The 19358-nt window shown below is 42.7% G+C and overlaps 1 protein-coding gene across 1 annotated transcript in view; it reads right to left on the reverse strand.

Annotated features, from left to right (window-relative positions):
- The window catches only part of LOC137649933 (3'-5' exoribonuclease 1-like), a 78190-nt gene extending 59659 nt beyond the window's left edge, over positions 1-18531 (reverse strand). Inside the window, exons 1-2 of the mRNA XM_068382879.1 lie at positions 18375-18531; positions 462-722 (exon numbers count right to left, since the gene is read on the reverse strand). Of these exons, the coding sequence (XP_068238980.1) occupies positions 462-656 (195 nt within the window). The 5' untranslated portion in view covers positions 657-722; positions 18375-18531. The remainder of the gene's footprint in view (positions 1-461; positions 723-18374) is intronic.
- Positions 18532-19358: the final 827 nt, after the last annotated feature.

The following is a 19358-nucleotide window of genomic DNA, read 5'->3' on the forward strand; positions in this document are numbered from 1 at the left end:
ATTCCAACTAAAAGAATATGAAAAAAAAAGATTAAAAAAAGCCTTGGATAAGACGCAACAGTACTGTATGTCTACACAGAACTCATTGTGGTCAAAGACAAAATTCAAGTTCCTTTGACAGGTGAGTGGTCGGGGCTACTTGCCAACTGTCGTCAACTACCTTGTTACAGATTTCAGTGGTGATTCAAGATCTGCTAAAAACATTATTCTAAAATATGAGGCCAAAAGGCTTGTATACTCATGAGAACTAAATAGAAAACTAATTGTCAAATTCACATATCAATATTCAATCATTGCAACACTAAACCCCTTATCCTAGTATAAAAATCAATAGCCTCTTTAGGAGAACTTTTGTAAGGAGCATTTGAACATATCTTCAGGACTTTTATAACTTGTACAATACAATGAATACTTTTTTCAGTATATATACAGAACAAACACTTAGATTCCTCAACACCTACCAAATATGCCAAGGACTCGTAAGGATTTCTACATAAAAGGTCTGCTTCTTGCTGTTGCTCCTCATGGTTTTCGGCAGTGCTGTCACTCTCATCGTTTCTAGTGTCACTCAGACGGAGAAATTTCAGAGCATCAATACTGAGGTCATCAATATGGCCATTTTCTGACACTGGTACATTCTTAACTTGCATCTCCATTATTATTTACTTCAGTTCCCTGTGCCTTAAACACACTATTATGTAGCCTATAATGTACACAAAACCCTGCAATGAAAACAAAGATATTTATTAGGAAGACACTCAACTGACTTCATTAAGTTTGAACGGGAAAAATCATTCCACATCACAAATTTTCGAAAGTAATTTGTATTTTTCCTAATTATACAAATCTGAGTCCCTTAACCTTCTGAGGATACGATTATGCTCTTTGGAGTCATCCATTCATGTTATCATGCATGCTAAAAGCTACAGTGTATAGGAAATTCATCCAACTTTCTAAACTAATTTCCAGTTCTTTCCATTTTCATTCCTTTGCTAGTTACGCTACGAGACGTCAACATAAGTAGGTTGACACATGACGCCATTGCTCCCTGGCCAAAAGTCATAAGTCTGACAGTGATTTTGTCATGGCCAGGATCACCAGAGGGCTAATAGGAGTATGTTTTCAGCGTAGCTGGTACGTGGCTGTTAAAATTTTAACAAGGTGGCGATAGTTACTGCTGAGTGGCAACGAAGCACTGCCTACCCGATAGACCATTGAAAATTTATACCTTGACTTTAAACCTAAGACTTGCAAAATGTTATTTTCATTAGTAAAATAAATTTTTGAATATACTTACCCGATAATCATGTAGCTGTCAACTCCGTTGCCCGACAGAATTCTACGGAAGGGATACGCCAGCGATCACTATACTAGAAGGGGGTGTACTCACCAGCGCCACCTGTGGCCAGGTACTGCAGTACTTCTTGTTGACACCACCTCAATTTTTCCTCGGTCCACTGGTTCTCTATGGGGAGGAAGGGTGGGTCAATTAAATCATGATTATCGGGTAAGTATATTCAAAAATTTATTTTACTAATGAAAATAACATTTTTCAATATTAAACTTACCCGATAATCATGTAGCTGATTCACACCCAGGGAGGTGGGTGAAAACCAGTGTACATGAATATAAGTAAGCTAAGTATCCCGTATTTCATATTATCAGTTATTCAAAATAACAATGAAATTATAAGTACCTGGTAAGGAAGTCGACTTGAACCATTACTCTGCCTTTAATAAGTTCGTCTTCCTTACTGAGCGCAGCGTTCCTCTTAGGAGGCTGAACAACCCTAAGGTGCTGAAGTATAAAGGGCTGCAACCCATACTAAAGGACCTCTACACAACCTCTAACCTAGGCGCTTCTCAAGAACGAATTGACCACCCGCCAAATCAAACAGGATGCGGAAGGCTTCTTAGCCTACCGTAACAACCCAAAAAACAACAATAAAAGCATTCAAGAGAAAGGTTAAAAAGGTTATGGGATTAAGGGAATGTAGTGGCTGAGCCCTCACCTACTACTGCACTCGCTGCTACGAATGGTCCCAGGGTGTAGCAGTTCTCGTAAAGAGATTGGACATCTTTGAGATAAAATGATGCAAACACTGACTTGCTCCTCCAATAAGTTGCATCCATAATACTCTGCAGAGAACGGTTCTGTTTAAAGGCCATCGAAGTGGCTACAGCTCTCACTTCGTGGGTCCTTACCTTCAGCAAAGCAAGGTCTTCATCCTTCATGTGAGAATGAGCTTCTCTAATCAGAAGCCTTATATAATACGAAACTGCGTTTTTGGACATAGGCATCGAAGGTTTCTTGATGGCACACCATAAGGCCTCTGACTGTCCTCATATAGGTTTTGACCTATTAAGATAGTATTTCAGAGCTCTGACAGGGCAAAGAACTCTCTCTAGCTCGTTACCCACCATGTTGGAAAGGCTAGGAATTTCGAACGATCTAGGCCAAGGACGTGAAGGAAGTTCATTTTTAGCTAAAAATCCGAGCTGTAAAGAACATGTTGCTGATTCGGATGTGAATCCTATGTTCTTGCTGAAGGCGTGAACCTCACTAACTCTTTTAGCTGTTGCAAGGCAGACGAGGAAAAGAGTTTTGAGAGTAAGGTCTTTGAAGGAAGCTGACTGGAGAGGTTCGAACCTAGGAGACATAAGGAACCTTAAGACTACGTCTAGATTCCAGCCTGGAGTGGACAAACGACGTTCTTTAGAAGTCTCGAAAGATTTAAGGATGTCTTGTAGGTCCTTGTTGGAGGAAAGATCCAAACCTCTGTGGCGGAGAACTGAAGCCAACATACTTCTGTACCCTTTAATCGTAGGAGCCGAAAGAGATCTAACATTCCTAAGATGTAACAGGAAGTCAGCAACTTGGGTTACAGAGGTATTGGTAGAGGAAACTGCATTGGCTCTGCACCAGCTTCGGAAGACTTCCCACTTGGATTGATAGACTCTACGAGTGGATATCCTCCTTGCTCTGGCAATCGCTCTGGCTGCCTCCTTCGAAAAGCCTCTAGCTCTAGCGAATCTTTCGACAGTCTGAAGGCAGTCAGACGAAGAGCGTGGAGGTTTGGGTGTACCTTGTTTACGTGAGGTTGACGTAGAAGGTCCACTCTTAGAGAGAGAGTCCTGGGAACGTCGACCAGCCATTGTAGTACCTCTGTGAACCATTCTCTTGCAGGCCAAAGGGGAGCAACCAGCGTCAGCCGTGTCCCTTCGTGAGAGACGAACTTCTGAATGACTCTGTTGATGATCTTGAACGGCGGGAATGCATATAGGTCGAGATGGGACCAATCCAGCCGAAAAGCATCCACGTGAACTGCTGCTGGGTCTGGAACTGGGGAACAGTACAAAGGAAGCCTCTTGGTCATGGAGGTGGCGAACAGATCTATCGTTGGCTGACCCCACAAGGTCCAAAGTCTGTTGCACACGCTCTTGTGAAGGGTCCATTCCGTGGGGATGACTTGATCTTTCCTGCCGAGGCGATCTGCTGAGACGTTCATATTGCCCTGAATGAATCTCGTTACCAGTGTGAGGTTTAGACTTCTTGACCAAATGAGGAGGTCCCTTGCTATCTCGTACAGCTTCCTCGAATGGGTCCCTCCCTGCTTGGAGATGTAAGCCAAGGCTGTGGTGTTGTCGGAGTTCACCTCCACCACCTTGTCTAGCAGGAGGGACTTGAAGTTCATTAAGGCCAGATGAACTGCCAGCAGCTCCTTGCAGTTGATGTGAAGCGATTCCTGTTCCTTGTTCCATGTTCCCGAGCATTCCTGTCCGTCCAAGGTCGCGCCCCAGCCCGAGTCTGATGCGTCCGAAAAGAGATGAAGATTGGGGGTCTGAATCGCTAACGATAGACCCTCCTTGAGAAGGATGTTGGTCTTCCACCACATGAGAGTAGTCTTCATCTCTTTGGTGACAGGAATAGAGACCGCTTCGAGCGTCAAATCCTTGTCCCAGTGAGCTGCTAGATGGAATTGGAGAGGGCGGAGGTGGAGTCTCCCTAACTCGATGAACAGGGCTAACGATGACAGGGTCCCTGTTAGACTCATCCACTGTCTTACCGAGCAACTGTTCCTCTTCAGCATGCTCAGGATGCACTCTAGGGCTTGGCTGATTCTTGGGGCCGATGGAAAAGCCCGAAAAGCTTGACTCCGAATCTCCATTCCCAGGTAAACGATGGATTGGGAGGGAATGAGCTGGGACTTTTCTAAGTTGACCAAAATACCCAGTTCCTTGATCAAGTCCAAAGTCCAGTTGAGACTCTCCAGACAGCGACGACTTGTGGGGGCTCTTAACAGCCAGTCGTCTAAATAAAGGGAGGCTCTGATGTCCGCTAAGTGGAGGAATTTTGCAATATTCCTCATCAGACGCGTAAACACCATAGGCGCTGTGCTTAGGCCAAAACACAGGGCTTGGAATTGGTACACAACCTTTCCAAAAACGAATCTCAGGAAAGGTTGGGAGTCTGGATGAATAGGAACGTGAAAGTAAGCGTCTTTCAGATCCAACGAGACCATCCAGTCCTCCTGCCTGACCGCTGCTAGGACCGAATTCGTCGTCTCCATAGTGAACGTCTGCTTGGTGACATAAGCATTGAGCGCACTGACGTCCAGCACCGGTCTCCAACCTCCTGTCTTCTTGGCCACCAGAAAGAGACGGTTGTAGAAGCCCGGGGATTGATGGTCCCGGACTATCACCACTGCCTTCTTCTGTAACAGGAGCGACACCTCCTGGTGTAACGCTAGCCTCTTGTCCTTTTCCTTGTAGTTGGGAGAGAGGTTGATGGGAGAAGTGGCCAGAGGGGGATTGCGGCAGAATGGTATCCTGTAACCCTCCCTTAGCCACTTGACAGACTGGGCGTCTGCACCTCTTCTTTCCCAAGCTTGCCAGAAGATCTTGAGTCTGGCTCCTACTGCTGTCTGGAGAGGAGGAGAGTCAGTGTTTGCCTTTCGAAGTCTTGGGACCTTTCTTAGACCTGCCCCTGAAAGCGTCTGGACGGGTACTTCCTCGGCTGGGGGCTCTGCCACGAAAGGGCGGAATAAATCTTGTAGCAGGAGTATCGGCCACTGGGGTGCGGTAAGTTCTAGGAACTGAAGGAGCAACCTTAGCCTTACGAGCTGAAGAGGCCACAAGGTCATGAGTGTCCTTCTGAATAAGGGCCGCAGACAATTCCTTGATAAGCTCCTCAGGGAACAGGAACTTAGAAAGCGGAGCAAAAAGTAACTGAGACCTTTGACAAGAGGTGATACCAGTGGAAAGGAAAGTGCAAAGTTGTTCCCTTTTCTTGAGTACTCCTGAAACAAACATTGAGGCAAGTTCGCCGGACCCATCGCGAATTGCTTTATCCATACAGGACATTATAAGCATGGCCGAGTCCTTGTCAGCAGGGGCAGTCTTCTTGCTCAAGGCTCCCAGGCACCAGTCGAGAAAATTGAAAATCTCAAAGGCGCGAAAGACACCCTTTAAGAAGTGGTCTAAGTCGGAAAAGGTCCAGCAGACCTTAGAGCGCCTCATAGCCGATCTACGTGGAGAGTCAACCAAACTTGAGAAGTCAGCTTGGGCAGAGGCAGGGATTCCCAAGCCTGATTCCTCTCCTGTGGCATACCATACGCCCGCCTTAGAAGTCAGCTTAGTAGGAGGGAACATAAATGAAGTCTTCCCTAGTTGCTGTTTGGACTGCAACCAATCCCCTAACATTCTTAAAGCTCTCTTAGAGGATCTAGCAAAGACGAGCTTAGTGTAGGCCGACTTAACAGGTTGCATGCCTAGAGAAAACTCAGAAGGAGAGCGAGGGGTAGCAGAAACAAAATGATCCGGGTAAACCTCTCTGAAAAGAGCCAGGACCTTGCGAAAGTCAATGGAGGGTGGTAACGACTTGGGTTCCTCCACGTCCGAAGAGGGATCATCTAGGTGCGCAGCTTCCTCCTCAGAAACCTCATCACCTGAGTGTTGAGAAGCGAGAGGTAAAGTTACAGCGGTGTGCTGAACAGCAGAATCCTGACAAGCGGGTGCATAAACACTTGCGGTCTCATCCTCAAGTCTCTGTTGAAGAGGATGAGGGCTGGTAATGACAAAGTCATGAGGCTGGGATGAAGGAGGTTCTGCGGAGGTTTGAGGAGCAAGTGTGGTGAGAGGCGACTGTATTAAAACCTGAGGTTCAGGCTGCAAAGACTGGTCAAGTAGAGGAGAAGGTGGTAGGTGCATGCGTTGAGGTGGCTGACTCATTGCATGAGGTTCCTGTCTCAAGAGTTGCGCTTGCTTCAAGGGTTGAGGTGGTTGCGCAGTAGCAGGTTCCTGTCTCACGAGTTGAGGTTCTTGAGGTGTGAGCTGCGAGAGTTGAGGTGGCGGCTGCGCAGAACGCGGTTCCTGTCTCACGAGTTGAGGTTCTTGAGGTGCTTGCCTCAAGAGTTGAGGTTCTCGCCTTGAGGAAAGTGGAGGTAGCAGCTGCGAGAGCTGAGGTGGCTGCCTCAAGGATGGTAAAGGTTGTCGTACCTCAAGAGGTTGCTGCCTCGAGGAAGGTCTTACTGCAAGAAACTCTTGCCTCAAAGGAAGAGGAGGTTGTAAGGCATAAGACTCCTGTCCCCATTGTTGAGGAGGTTGTCGCGTGGTAAGAGATTCCTGCCTTAAGGAAGGTGGAGGTTGCTGCACAACGCTGGTAACTGGCAACTCCCAACGCGGTAGCTCACGCATGGAGGTAGCTTGAGGAACCTCAACTTCGTACGTCTGGCAGACTGGACTGCGGTGAGGAGGAGCGCTCGCAGGAGGAGGTGTAACCTTCTCTGCCTGAAACTCACGCATTAAGACCGCAAGCTGCGACTGCATGGACTGCAGCAAAGCCATCTTGGGATCAACAGACGATGAGGTCTGTTGAGGCAAAGCCTTAACAGAAGATGAGGTCTGTTGAGGCATCGCCTTACCTCTCTTAGGAGGTGTGCAGTCACCTGATGACTGCGGCGAGTCAGAGCTAACCCAATGACTGCATCCGGGTTGTTGAACTCGTGAGGTCTGGACTTTACGTTTAAGAGGTCTTGAGACCTGAGTCCAGCGTTTTCTCCCCGAAAATTCTTCTGCAGACGAGGAAAATAAAGGCTCAATCGTCTGAGAGTGGAAGTGACGATCTCTGTAAGATACGCCCGCAACCACCGAGGATACTTCTGTGCGCCGATCAAGGCCTGCCGAACCCTTTTGCCCTTCGACATTGCTTCTCCCCTGGGCTTGGGAGCTTGCAAGAGGTCCCGGACTGGGAGGACGACTGGCACGCACAGAAGTACCCTCACGCACAACACTGACACTGACACTAGCACTCGGCACAGCACTGGCACTACCACTTCCCACTGCACTTTTCACTTTAAGTTCCTTGACGTCCGCCAAGAGGAACTTGTGGTCACTCACTACCGATTCCACTTTATCACCTAAAGCCTGAATGGCACGTAAAACATCGGACATATCAGGCTGAGCACAAATAGTAGGTTCGGGGGTAGCCACTACAGGGGGAGGAAAAGGTTGAGGATCATGGGGTGAGGAATAAAGCGAAGAGCGAGCCGAACTCCTCCTAACTCTCTCTCTCTCTAACTTAGTGGTATACTTAAGGAATCGAACAAAATCAAGTTCCGAAAGTCCGGCGCATTCCTCACATCGATCTTCCAACTGACAGGATTTTCCCCTACAGTCGGAACAAGCGGTGTGAGGATCAACCGAGGCCTTCGGAATACGCCTAATACAAGTCCTACATCGTCTTTGGGGAGGAGCTTGAGAAAGGTCGGACATCTTGAATCAAAGAGCTAGTCAAGGGGGATTCCAAATAAAGCAAAAGATCGTTAACCATTAATCAAATCAATATAAAAGCTATCTAAGCTAATAGACAAGTTTCCAGTATAGCGAAAGCTGAAATCTTAGAGCAATACTTCACCAAAAACCGTGAACAAGACTCCAAAATTATAAGCGTATCCATATAGGTCTTGCCGGAAGCACGACAGAGGAAAAATTGAGGTGGTGTCAACAAGAAGTACTGCAGTACCTGGCCACAGGTGGCGCTGGTGAGTACACCCCCTTCTAGTATAGTGATCGCTGGCGTATCCCTTCCGTAGAATTCTGTCGGGCAACGGAGTTGACAGCTACATGATTATCGGGTAAGTTTAATATTGAAAAATGGTTGATATAGGAAGCTTAACTTAAAGGACTCAAGTTTGTAGATACTACTGTACTTGAATAAAGATCCTCGTCTTTTAATAGGGTTTTATCCTTAAGAGGAAGTCTCTAAAACCAAATAGCTGGTTCACTTCCAAGGTTAAAAAAGTTAATGTAAATATCATACAATTAGATGGGTACACTATATATCTCAAGGTGTTTCGCATGTAACTGATGACAATACCCAGCGCAAGGCCATTGCTTCTCAGTTATGGTAATCATACATACATACATATACCAAAGGCACTTCCCCCAATTTTGGGGGGTAGCCAACATCAACAAGAAACAAAACAAAAAAGGGGACCTCTACTCTCTACGTTCCTCCAGCCTAACCAGGGACTCAGCCGAGTTCAGCTGGTACTGCTAGGGTGCCACAGCCCAACCTCCCACATTTCCACCACAGATGAAGCTTCATACTGCTGAGTCCCCTACTGCTGCTACCTCCGCGGTCATCTAAGGCACCGGAGGAAGCAGCAGGGCCTACTGGAACTGCGTCACAATCGCTCGCCATTCATTCCTATTTCTAGCACGCTCTCTTGCCTCTCTCACATCTATCCTCCTATCACCCAGACCTTTCTTCACACCATCTATCCACCCAAACCTTGGCCTTCCTCTTGTACTTCTCCCATCAACTCTTGCATTCATCACCTTCTTTAGCAGACAGCCATTTTCCATTCTCTCAACATGGCCAAACCACCTCAACACATTCATATCCACTCTAGCCGCTAACTCATTTCTTACACCCGTTCTCACCCTCACCACTTCGTTCCTAACCCTATCTACTCGAGATACACCAGCCATACTCCTTAGACACTTCATCTCAAACACATTCAATTTCTGTCTCTCCATCACTTTCATTCCCCACAACTCCGATCCATACATCACAGTTGGTACAATCACTTTCTCATATAGAACTCTCTTCACATTCATGCCCAACCCTCTATTTTTTACTACTCCCTTAACTGCCCCCAACACTTTGCAACCTTCATTCACTCTCTGACGTACATCTGCTTCCACTCCACCATTTGCTGCAACAACAGACCCCAAGTACTTAAACTGATCCACCTCCTCAAGTAACTCTCCATTCAACATGACATTCAACCTTGCACCACCTTCCCTTCTCGTACATCTCACAACCTTACTCTTAATCAACGCACTATAAATAAAAAAAACCATGAATTTCCGCAGAGAATCACCATGAAAAACGTTCAAAACGCGACAAAATGTATTTAAAACCAGTCTTTATTTTCTACAAACTGTTTATTGGAGAGTTCTGTAATCTAAACTTTTCTCTAAAGTCTCCCTCATTAAACCAAGCAGATGTATCCTTAACAGTTGTAATCTTTTCCCATCAGTGGTAGTACAGTCGTAACGTGTTTGCCTTGCATGGCAACAGATTGATCCCAGCCCGGGACCTTGAGTTTAAACTGTTTATAGGGGAGGCCACTGCTGTGGTTGAGCACCAAAGTGAGGGGGTTGGGCTTGCCAGACTGACATTCTGATGAGCACCTATTCTGATGAAACTTTAACTAAAACCTGACACCTTTAACCTTTTAAACCTTTATTGTATACAGCTATAAGGCATTCAAGACGTACAGAGCCTAATAAACGTCGGTTGCCATATCCACATGAAATAGCGATAACGTCATTTATATATTTTCTTTGTAAATTTGGTGTTTGTTTACAAGAGCACGCTCTCAATTTACTCTAAAATTCTGCATTTCTCCAACTCTCCTCTTCTTGTACAGTAATTAGTAGGTTCTTTAAATGCTGGGAAAGTAAATAATAGCAAGATATGTTGTGCAAGGGGGAGGGGGAGCTGTTGGTTAAGGAGGTACTAAACGACCTGGAGCCGACATCGTCAACAGAGTCAATCAAAGAGAAGTTCATGACGTCAGCGGACATATGGTATATATTCAAAATATATACAAAAATTGACAATGGATCAATTACTCAAAAGTGTCACTATTTATGAATTGTATATTTCATTTCGTAAATACTTGACAATAAATCTTATTTTTTTGAAGAAACTTTTCAGATGAATGACTATTTATGCAGCGTACGACTGTTTTCATTGGCGGGAAATTGGCAGGCATCCTTACGCAGTGGTCAATAGATGGCGTTAGTGTCGCAAAACATCGTCTGGGAAAACTAGTAAGTCTTAAAATAGTTTCTTTAAAAAATTTTTTTTAATAAGATTTATTATGAAATATTTACCAAATATGATATTTTGATTATAAAACAAATTTTTGAATATACTTACCCGGTGAATATATAATAGCTGACGTCTCCGACGGCTCGACAGATTCCAAAAACTCGCGAGCGATCGCCGTGAAGGTTGCGGGTGTGCCCACCAGCGCCGACTATCGGCCAGATACCGCATATACTTGTAAACATCTCCAGTTCTTCTCAGTCCCCTAGGTCTCTATCGGGGAGGAAGGGAGGGCCTTTAATTTATATATTCACCGGGTAAGTATATTCAAAAATTTATTTTATAATCAAAATATCATTTTTAAATATTAAACTTAGCCAGTGAATATATAATAGCTGATTCACACCCATGGTGGTGGGTAGAGACCAGTATTAATACAATAAAGGCGTATATGCTCAAGAGTTTTTGACAATTATTCAAAAAACAGACTTAAGTATAGGTACCTGGTAAGGAAGCAGACCCTGATTATTACTCTGCCTCATTAGTCCGCTTTCCTCACGAAGCCCAGCCATCCTCTCAGGATGCTGAAAGACTCCCAGGAGCTGTTATATCCAGGGCGAACAGCCCTATAACAGGACCTCATCAATACCCTTAATCTGGGCGCTCTCAAGAAACAACATTTGACCACCCGCCAAATCAAAAAGGATGCGAAAGACTTCCTAGTCTTCCGTACAACCCAAGACAAGATTAAAAACATTTCAAGAGAAGATTAAAAGGATATTGGGATTAAGGGAATGTAGTGGTAGAACCCTCACCCACTACTGTACTCGCTGCAACGAATGGACCCAGGGTGTAGCAGTCCTCATAAAGAGTCTGGACGTCTTTTAAGTAAAATGAAGCGAACACCGACTTGCTCCTCCAAAAGGTCGCGTCCATAATACTTCGAAGAGACCTGTTTTGCTTAAAGGCACCGAAGTCGCTATCGCTCTCACTTCGTGCGTCTTGACCTTAAGCAAACAACGATCTTTCTCACTTAAATGAGAATGTGCCTCCCGGATTAAAAGTCTAATAAAGTACGATAACTCATTTTTAGACATGGGCAATGAGGGCTTCTTAACGGAGCACCATAAGGCCTCAGAACCACTTCGTAATGGTTTAGTTCGAGCTAAGTAAAACTTAAGAGCTCTAATGGGGCACAGCACTCTTTAAACTTCGTTACCTACGATTTCTGACAGACTAGGTATTTCAAAAGATTTAGGCCAAGGACGAGAAGGCAGTTCGTTCTTGGCCAAAAAACCAAGTTGAAGCGAACATGTAGCTTTATTTGTAGAGAAGCCGATGTTCTTACTAAAAGCATGGATTTCACTGACCCTTTTAGCTGAAGCCAAGCACACCAAAAAAAGCATCTTGAGGGTGAGATCCTTCAGGTAGGCTGAATGCAATGGCTCAAACCTGTCTGACATTAGGAACCTTAGGACCACGTCTAAGTTCCAAGCGGGAGTTGACATACGACGCTCCTTAAAGGTCTCGAAGGACTTAAGGAGATCTTGGAGATCCTTGTTATTTGACAGATCCAAGCCTCTATGTCTGAAAACAGACGCCAACATGCTCCTGTAGCCTTTAATAGTGGGAGCAGAGAGGGAGCGAACATTTCTCAGATGCAGGAGAAAGTCCGCAATTTGGGCTACAGAGGTACTGGAAGAGGAAATAGAGGAGGAATTGCACCAGTCTCTAAATACCTCCCATTTCGACTGATAGATCCTGATGGTAGAGGATCTTCTAGCCCTCGCGATCGCTCTAGCAGCCTCCTTCGAAAACCCTCGAGCTCAAGAGAGTCTTTCGATAGACTGAAGGCAGTTAGACGAAGCGTGGGGAGGCTTTGATAAAATCTCTTTACGTGAGGCTGTCGCAAGAGATCCATCCGTACCGGCAGACTTCTTGGAACATCTACCAGCCATAGAAGTACCTCTGTGAACCACTCTCTCGCGGGCCAGAGTGGAGCAACCAATGTCAACCTGGTCCCTTCGTGAGAGGTGAACTTCTGCAGCACCTTGTTTAGGATCTGGAAAGGTGGAAAGGCATAAACGTCCAGGTGAGACCAGTCCAGCAGGAAAGCGTCTATGTGGGCTGCCTCTGGATCTGGAACTGGAAAGCAGTAAGTCGAGAGCCTCTTTGTCAGAGAAGTCGCAAAAAGATCTATGGTGGGTTGACCCCATGTCATCCATAGCTTCTCGCACACAGTCTTATGCAACGTCCACTCCATGGAGATGACTTGTCCTCTTCTGCTGAGGTAGTCAGCCAAGACATTCATTTTTCCTTGCACAAATCTCGCCAAAAGAGAGATGTTACTTGCCTTAAATGGAGTTCCTTCTGATCCGTGGATCAAAGACCCGAGCATTCCAGACTGTCCAGTGGAGCTCCCTAACCCAAAACCGAAGCATCTGAATACAACACATGGTTTGGGTTCTTGATCGCAAGAGAAAGACCTTCTCGAAGTCTGATGTTGCTGTCCCACCAAGTCAGACATGTAAGCACATTAGTACAAAATGAAACACACATGCAAAAATCAAAAAACATATACATATATATCGAATAAAACGGAAATATATAAAGTTAAAAAGGATCAGTGACTGGGGAGGAGACTAAACACTAGTTCACTAAAGACTACGTTTTCAATCTCTCACCGTACAGTGCCTTGGGACGAGAATAATAACTAAAAACGTTTTATCCTTTCTCCCCGTACAGAGACTTGGGACGAGAGTAAAAAACTGAATCGAGAACAACGTTACTCGCTCCCAAACTCCTTACTTGGGACGAGAATAAAGATCGGATCGTTCTCTCTTTCTCTCTCTCTCTCTTGTCACACACAAGAGAATTGCCCACTCACCCTTCGTCAATAAACAGGTTATTTGACCAAAGGTAAAAACTGAAAGGACTAAGAAATTGAAAATTAACAAGTTCCTTTAAATTAGTATTTAAAACACTTCAGTTTGAAAGAAGAATGAACAAAACGTCAAAATTGATTTACTCTTTCTGCAAAGTGAAACCATGATTCTCTCTTTCTCTATCGTAACGATAGAGCGCAAACTGCGTAGCATAAATAAACCAAACGTTAGTTCATCTTTGAAAAAACAGAACGAAGACTATTCAAAGAATATATTTCTTAAAATATTTTCTAAAAAATATTCATTTCATAACTCTTACAGAGCAAATGATTTAAACTTAACGAAAATAAAAGTTGAATGGGCTCAACGTTGTTTAACTTTGGTTTCCAAGTTAGGACCGCCTACATCTCGGACTAGGGGAGGAATAGGTAAAGGCCGCATATAAACAAAACATAAAATTTATCTTGATGTTTAGTATAAATGGAAAGCTAATCGAAGAGGCCTAATAAAGGCTGGTGAGATATAAAATATATAGAGGAAAATCTATAATTATCAACAATAATTTATAACGTGATAAAATAATTACTAAAAGCCTTAAACACACTTCCGTACACTGAGGGAAGGGTCGGCCATCTTTACTCTATGGAAAAACCAGAGATAAAAAAGCAAGGGCAAAACACTTTTCCTCTCCTTTCAAAAGCATTTCTTTTGAAGATAGTAATGAATAATCCAACACGGCGAAAGCAATAAAACCAAAACCAAGTACTTCACCAATTCGGTAGAAAACTCGAGGTCATAAAGCGAGTGGAATCAACTTGTCGATGGAACCGACAGAGAAGAACTGAAGATGTTTACAAGTATATGCGGTATCTGGCCGATAGTCTGCGCTGGTGGGCACACCCGCAACCTTCACGGCGATCGCTCGCGAGTTTTTGGAATCTGTCGAGCTGTCGGAGACGTCAGCTATTATATATTCACCGGCTAAGTTTAATATTTAAAAATAAAATATACATTTAAAAAATAGTGACACTTTTGAGTAATTACTCCATTCTGAATTTAGTATATATTCTGAACATATACCAAATGTGCGCTGACGTCACAAACTTATCTTTCGTTGACTCTGTTGACGATGTCAGTTCCAGGTCGTTTAGTGCCTCCCCGGTTTCATTGTATATTATTACATGGCAATGTATCCTAGTATTCCAACTACTTTTTCTTATAGGAAAAATTACGCTCCCTTCGAAAATAACACTCGTTCCCGTCGCAAATGAATAGTTACAGAAATATATATACATCTATATCCGCAGATAATGGGGGACCCCCTTTGGGAACCCGGGGTTTTGGGTGGGGAAAACATACTGGGGAACCGATATATAACCGTAATTCAGTCCTTTTCTTCTCTATACATTTCTTTCTGGTATTTATTATAACCGTAGGAATAGACAAATCAGTATACCTGGATATATTTGGGAGGAGCTGTTTCAAAGGTTATTTCTTGTAGTAATACAGTAACCAGTGCTGCCAACGCCTGATATAGATTAAATGTTAGCATTCCATACCTGATGTAGATCAAATGTTAGCATTTCATGCTAACATTAGCACCCATTTGTTCGTTCGTTCGTTCGCCCCATCTTCCGTCCTGCGCATATATAACCCCCCTGCGCTGGAGTTTCTCTCCCTTATTACTCTTTTTATTACCGTATTATTTTCTCATTTTATATTCCCATTCAATATTATTTATCATACATTCCATTTTACCTTCCTATATTGGGTTTATTTGTTTGGTTATTTCCTTTCCCATTTGTACGTACGTTCGTTTCATCAGTTTCCGACCTGCGCATATATCCCCCCCCCCCCCCCCCTGCGCAGGAGTTTCCTCTCCCCCATTACTCTTTTTATTACTGTTTTTTTTCTCATTTTTTATTCCCATTCAATATTATTTATCATTCATTCCATTTTACCTTCCTATATTGGGTTTATTTGTTTGGTTATTTCTTTCTCTCTTCCTGGTTGCACATAAATATTTACTCTGGACTAGTTTTTTTATCCAGTTAATTCTCGGTATGATCATCTCATTTTATATTCCCATTCAATATTATTTACCTTCCATTCCATGTTACCTTCCTATATTGTTTTTATTTATTTTTGTTGGTTAGTTCCTTTTTTCTCCTCTGTGTCTTATAAAACTTTTCTTTGGTCTAGTTTCCGTATTTAGTTCATTCATGTTTTCCCTCTTTTGTTCGTTGTTTTTCCCTTAACCAATCACCACTCTAGGCCTATTCAGATATCTCCCTACCCCCCCTTCCTTTATCTCTTTATCTGCTCTTTTCATACCCATCGTTCCAACGCCTTTCCCGTTTTACCCTTTGACCTGGTTAGTCGTTCTTCGTTACTAGTGCGTTTTTTTCCCGTATTTTGAGATGGAGCATATTATAGGAACTTGTACCGGTTGCAGCATTCCGTATCTAAAAGCAGTGGCTCAATTCCATGGTGATTTTTTTGATAATTCAGGTAATGTTGAGCATTTTCTTAAATCTCACAGCGTTATTCCTCAACGTTTAAACTGCCCCAAGTGTCGTGCGCTTTTATCTTATAGGGCAGACATTCACGGGTTTTATTGCTCAACTGAAACCACCATCCGTAAAACTAAGAAGAAACGTCGTTGTGGGTATACTGTTACGGCCTATAAAGGTACTTTTTTGGACCAAAGTCGGCTACCCCCATGGAAGATAATATTATGTGCGAACCACTTTTTGCATAAACATTCGGACCATGAGACCCTCATGGATGGTATCGACATATCTTCAAAGACTAGTGTGGATTGGAGAAGTTTCTGTTCGGAGGTTACCGAATACTTCTTCGATAATCAAGAGGCGATTGGTGGTGATGGAGTTACTGTTGAAATAGACGAAACTCATTTTGGTAAAGCTAAATACAACCGTGGTAGACCGTTAAGTGCCATATGGGTCTTTGGGGGTATTGAACGTGTGTCTAAGAAATTTTTCATTATCCCTTTAGTTCCCCCCCTTTCTACTAAACGAGATTCTGCTACTCTAATTCCCCTCATCCAGAAGTATATTAAACGTGGTAGTATTATTATGAGTGATAAGTGGGCTGCATACAACTCTCTATCGGAAATTGGTTACGTTCATAAGTCGATTAATCATTCGGAGCATTTCGTTGACCCCCTAGACCCAACCATCCATACTCAAAATATAGAACGTCTCTGGAGAGAAGTGAAGGAGTGGGTTCAGAGACCTGGAATCAAGACTGAACATTTCAAGCAATATTTTTCCAGGTTCTTTTTCACCCCCTACTATCCTCGACATACGTTGCTCCACCACTTTTTCATTACTGCCAGTCGCCTCTACCCTCCTTTACAACAACAGACAATCGACACCCCCTACCCACAAGACCCCGATGACCCCCATCCATCCACATCCCAGTCATAGAAGTTAATCCGTCAGTCTCTTCCTTCCGTGTCCATCAAGTTTCGACGTTTTCTTCATAAAAGTAAGTCATTCCTCAATAGTCATTATTCGTGTTTTGTGACCGGGGTACTTCTAGGCAAGGTTAGGTGGGTTTGTTAGGTTCTGTGGCCTTTCTGTACTTTTTATATATTTCGTAACAGTTATATGGAGAAATTATTGAATATAGCTGAGGAAATATTTAGCAGTTCTAGCACTAGTAATGCCATCGTGTCGTTGGTAGTTCTGTGTACTATTCGTCAACGTTGGTAGTACTGTGTATCAAGGTAAGTCATTCCCCCATTCTTATTATATGTGTTTTGTGACCGGGGTACTTCTAGGCAAGGTTAGGTGGGTTTGTTAGGTTCTGTGGCCTTTTGGTACTCTTTATTTATTGTGTAATAGTTTTATGGTAGTATTATTTAGTTTACGTATGAAAAAATTTATTTCTACCTCTAGTAATGACATCGTGCCGTTGGTAACACTGTGTACCATTCGTCATCGTTGGTAGTTCTGTCAACCATTGGTAGCGTTGCTAATGTTATCGTCCCCTACATCTGTTGTTTATATATTTTAACTCAGTATATATGTCCACAGTGTTAATATTTATATGGTTCATTTGTATTGTATTTCATTGTGTGATTTCGTACAGGAAATATATGATTTCCTATAGTAGATATGGTAATTTAACTGGTTTTCTCATTCATTTCATCCGTAATAACATCAACCAATTCGTCAACTTATAACTAACTGAATTGGTTGATCTGTTTGTTTGCGATTGAAATGGTCATCAAAATCGGTTAAATCTCGTTATTTGCTATAGGAAATCATATATTTCTTGTGCGAAGTCACACCATGGAATAATATACAAAATTACCGCCTCCCCAACCAACCCCTCCCCCTCCGCCCTTGCGCGACATATCTTGCTATTATTTACTTTCCCTGCTTTTAAAGAACCTACTAATTACTGTACAAAAATAGGAGAGCTGCAGGACTGCATAATTATGGAATAAATGGCTTGTAAGCAAATACCGTAAATCTATTAATTTATACACAAAGACAAATTTGAGGAGCCTTTGCATAACGACGGACAGGACCGCCTCGTGCATAGAACGCCACCTTACCTAAAACCTGTGTCCTTACCTAAGAGGGGGGTAGGGGGGGTTGACAGTCTCATGAGGCCCCACTTAGGCTGCTACATTCTTAGCAATATGGTTAAAAATAAGGTAAAGTTCTCTTGTGCACTTTGTGTTTCTGTTCAAGACATCTGAAAGTTATACGCTTATACATTGGAGAAATATACAGTATTATTCATTCCATCACTTATAAGTAAGTCCAATGTACGCCGTGAGTGGAACTATAATAAAAATGATGGTTTTTCAGTCGTAACTTCAAGAATTTGAAAACTTTTACACCGTCATTTGAAAATATGATTTTCCGTCAATACTTTCACCTAAAAATGTTTAACCTACTTGGTAGTTTGTAGCAGGCCGAATTCCAATAAATACACATGGAAAACCTCATTTTCTTTATTAAGGGCATTATACTATAATTTCACCATAAAACGTTTACCTATAGTAGTATTTAAACTCAAGTACTTCCACAGGTTAACCATAAACAGAGACACCATTTCTTTAAGTTCTCTGCAAATAACAAAATAATGTATCCTCAGGCTTACCTCTATCAAATATCGAGATGTTTATTTCCTTTCTTCTCTAAAACAGTCAAAATCTGCGGTTCCAAAATTATCGTAAACAAATTCTGTAGTCGACACTCAAAATTGCAAAATTGCACTTCCTCCTTAGTTTAGGAGTTTACATTTTAGTGATCACTTCCATTTCTTCTTCTTTCTTTAGTATCTGGCCTCGGCTTATTAAAATGGAAGAAGTAAGCTAGTACAGAAAGTAAAAACTTAAGAAAGAAATAGAAAGCAAAGTGACAAAGGAAATTAATAGGAAAATAGAAGAAAAGAAATCAGAAATTATCAAACTGAGATTTGTGAATGTTAATGGCAAAAGAGATCACAAAGAACTCAACACTAAGGAAGCAGTATTATAGTTATAATTATTATTATTATTATCCTAGTTGGAAAAGTATGATGCTATAAGCCCAAGGGCTCCAATTGGGAAAAATAGCCCAGTGAGGAAAGGAAACAAGGATATGAATAAACTGCAGGAGAAGTAATAACAATCAAAATAAAACATTTTAAGACAACTAACAACATTAGATTAGATCCATCATATATAAACTATAAAAAATAAAAAAAAATCAAGAGGAAGAGAAACAAGATAGAAAGAGTGTGCCCGAGTGTACCCTCTCTCACCTTCAGGGAAGAAGTCAAATATCTCAAGGAAAAGGCTGATGCCAGACTGGCAGCCATGAGATATATGTCAAACCCCAATGACGGAGCAAATGAGCATGTCCAAAAGAAATACTATCTAGCCTGTTCCAGAGCGCTAGAGGAATATGCCACTCCAACACTTACAAATCTAACAGATACTCAAAAAGCCTCATTAGAGGTACCGGTAATTCAAAACAATGCCATGAGGCTCATGCTAGGAGCTCCAATATGGACAAGACTGTGCAACCTAAGGATAGAATTGCACTAAGAAATGCAAGCACAATTACAAAGATGTTTCTTTTAGGCAGAGACTCTTTAACC

Source organism: Palaemon carinicauda, chromosome 11 (assembly GCF_036898095.1).
Source record: "Palaemon carinicauda isolate YSFRI2023 chromosome 11, ASM3689809v2, whole genome shotgun sequence".
Lineage (NCBI taxonomy): Eukaryota > Metazoa > Arthropoda > Malacostraca > Decapoda > Palaemonidae > Palaemon > Palaemon carinicauda.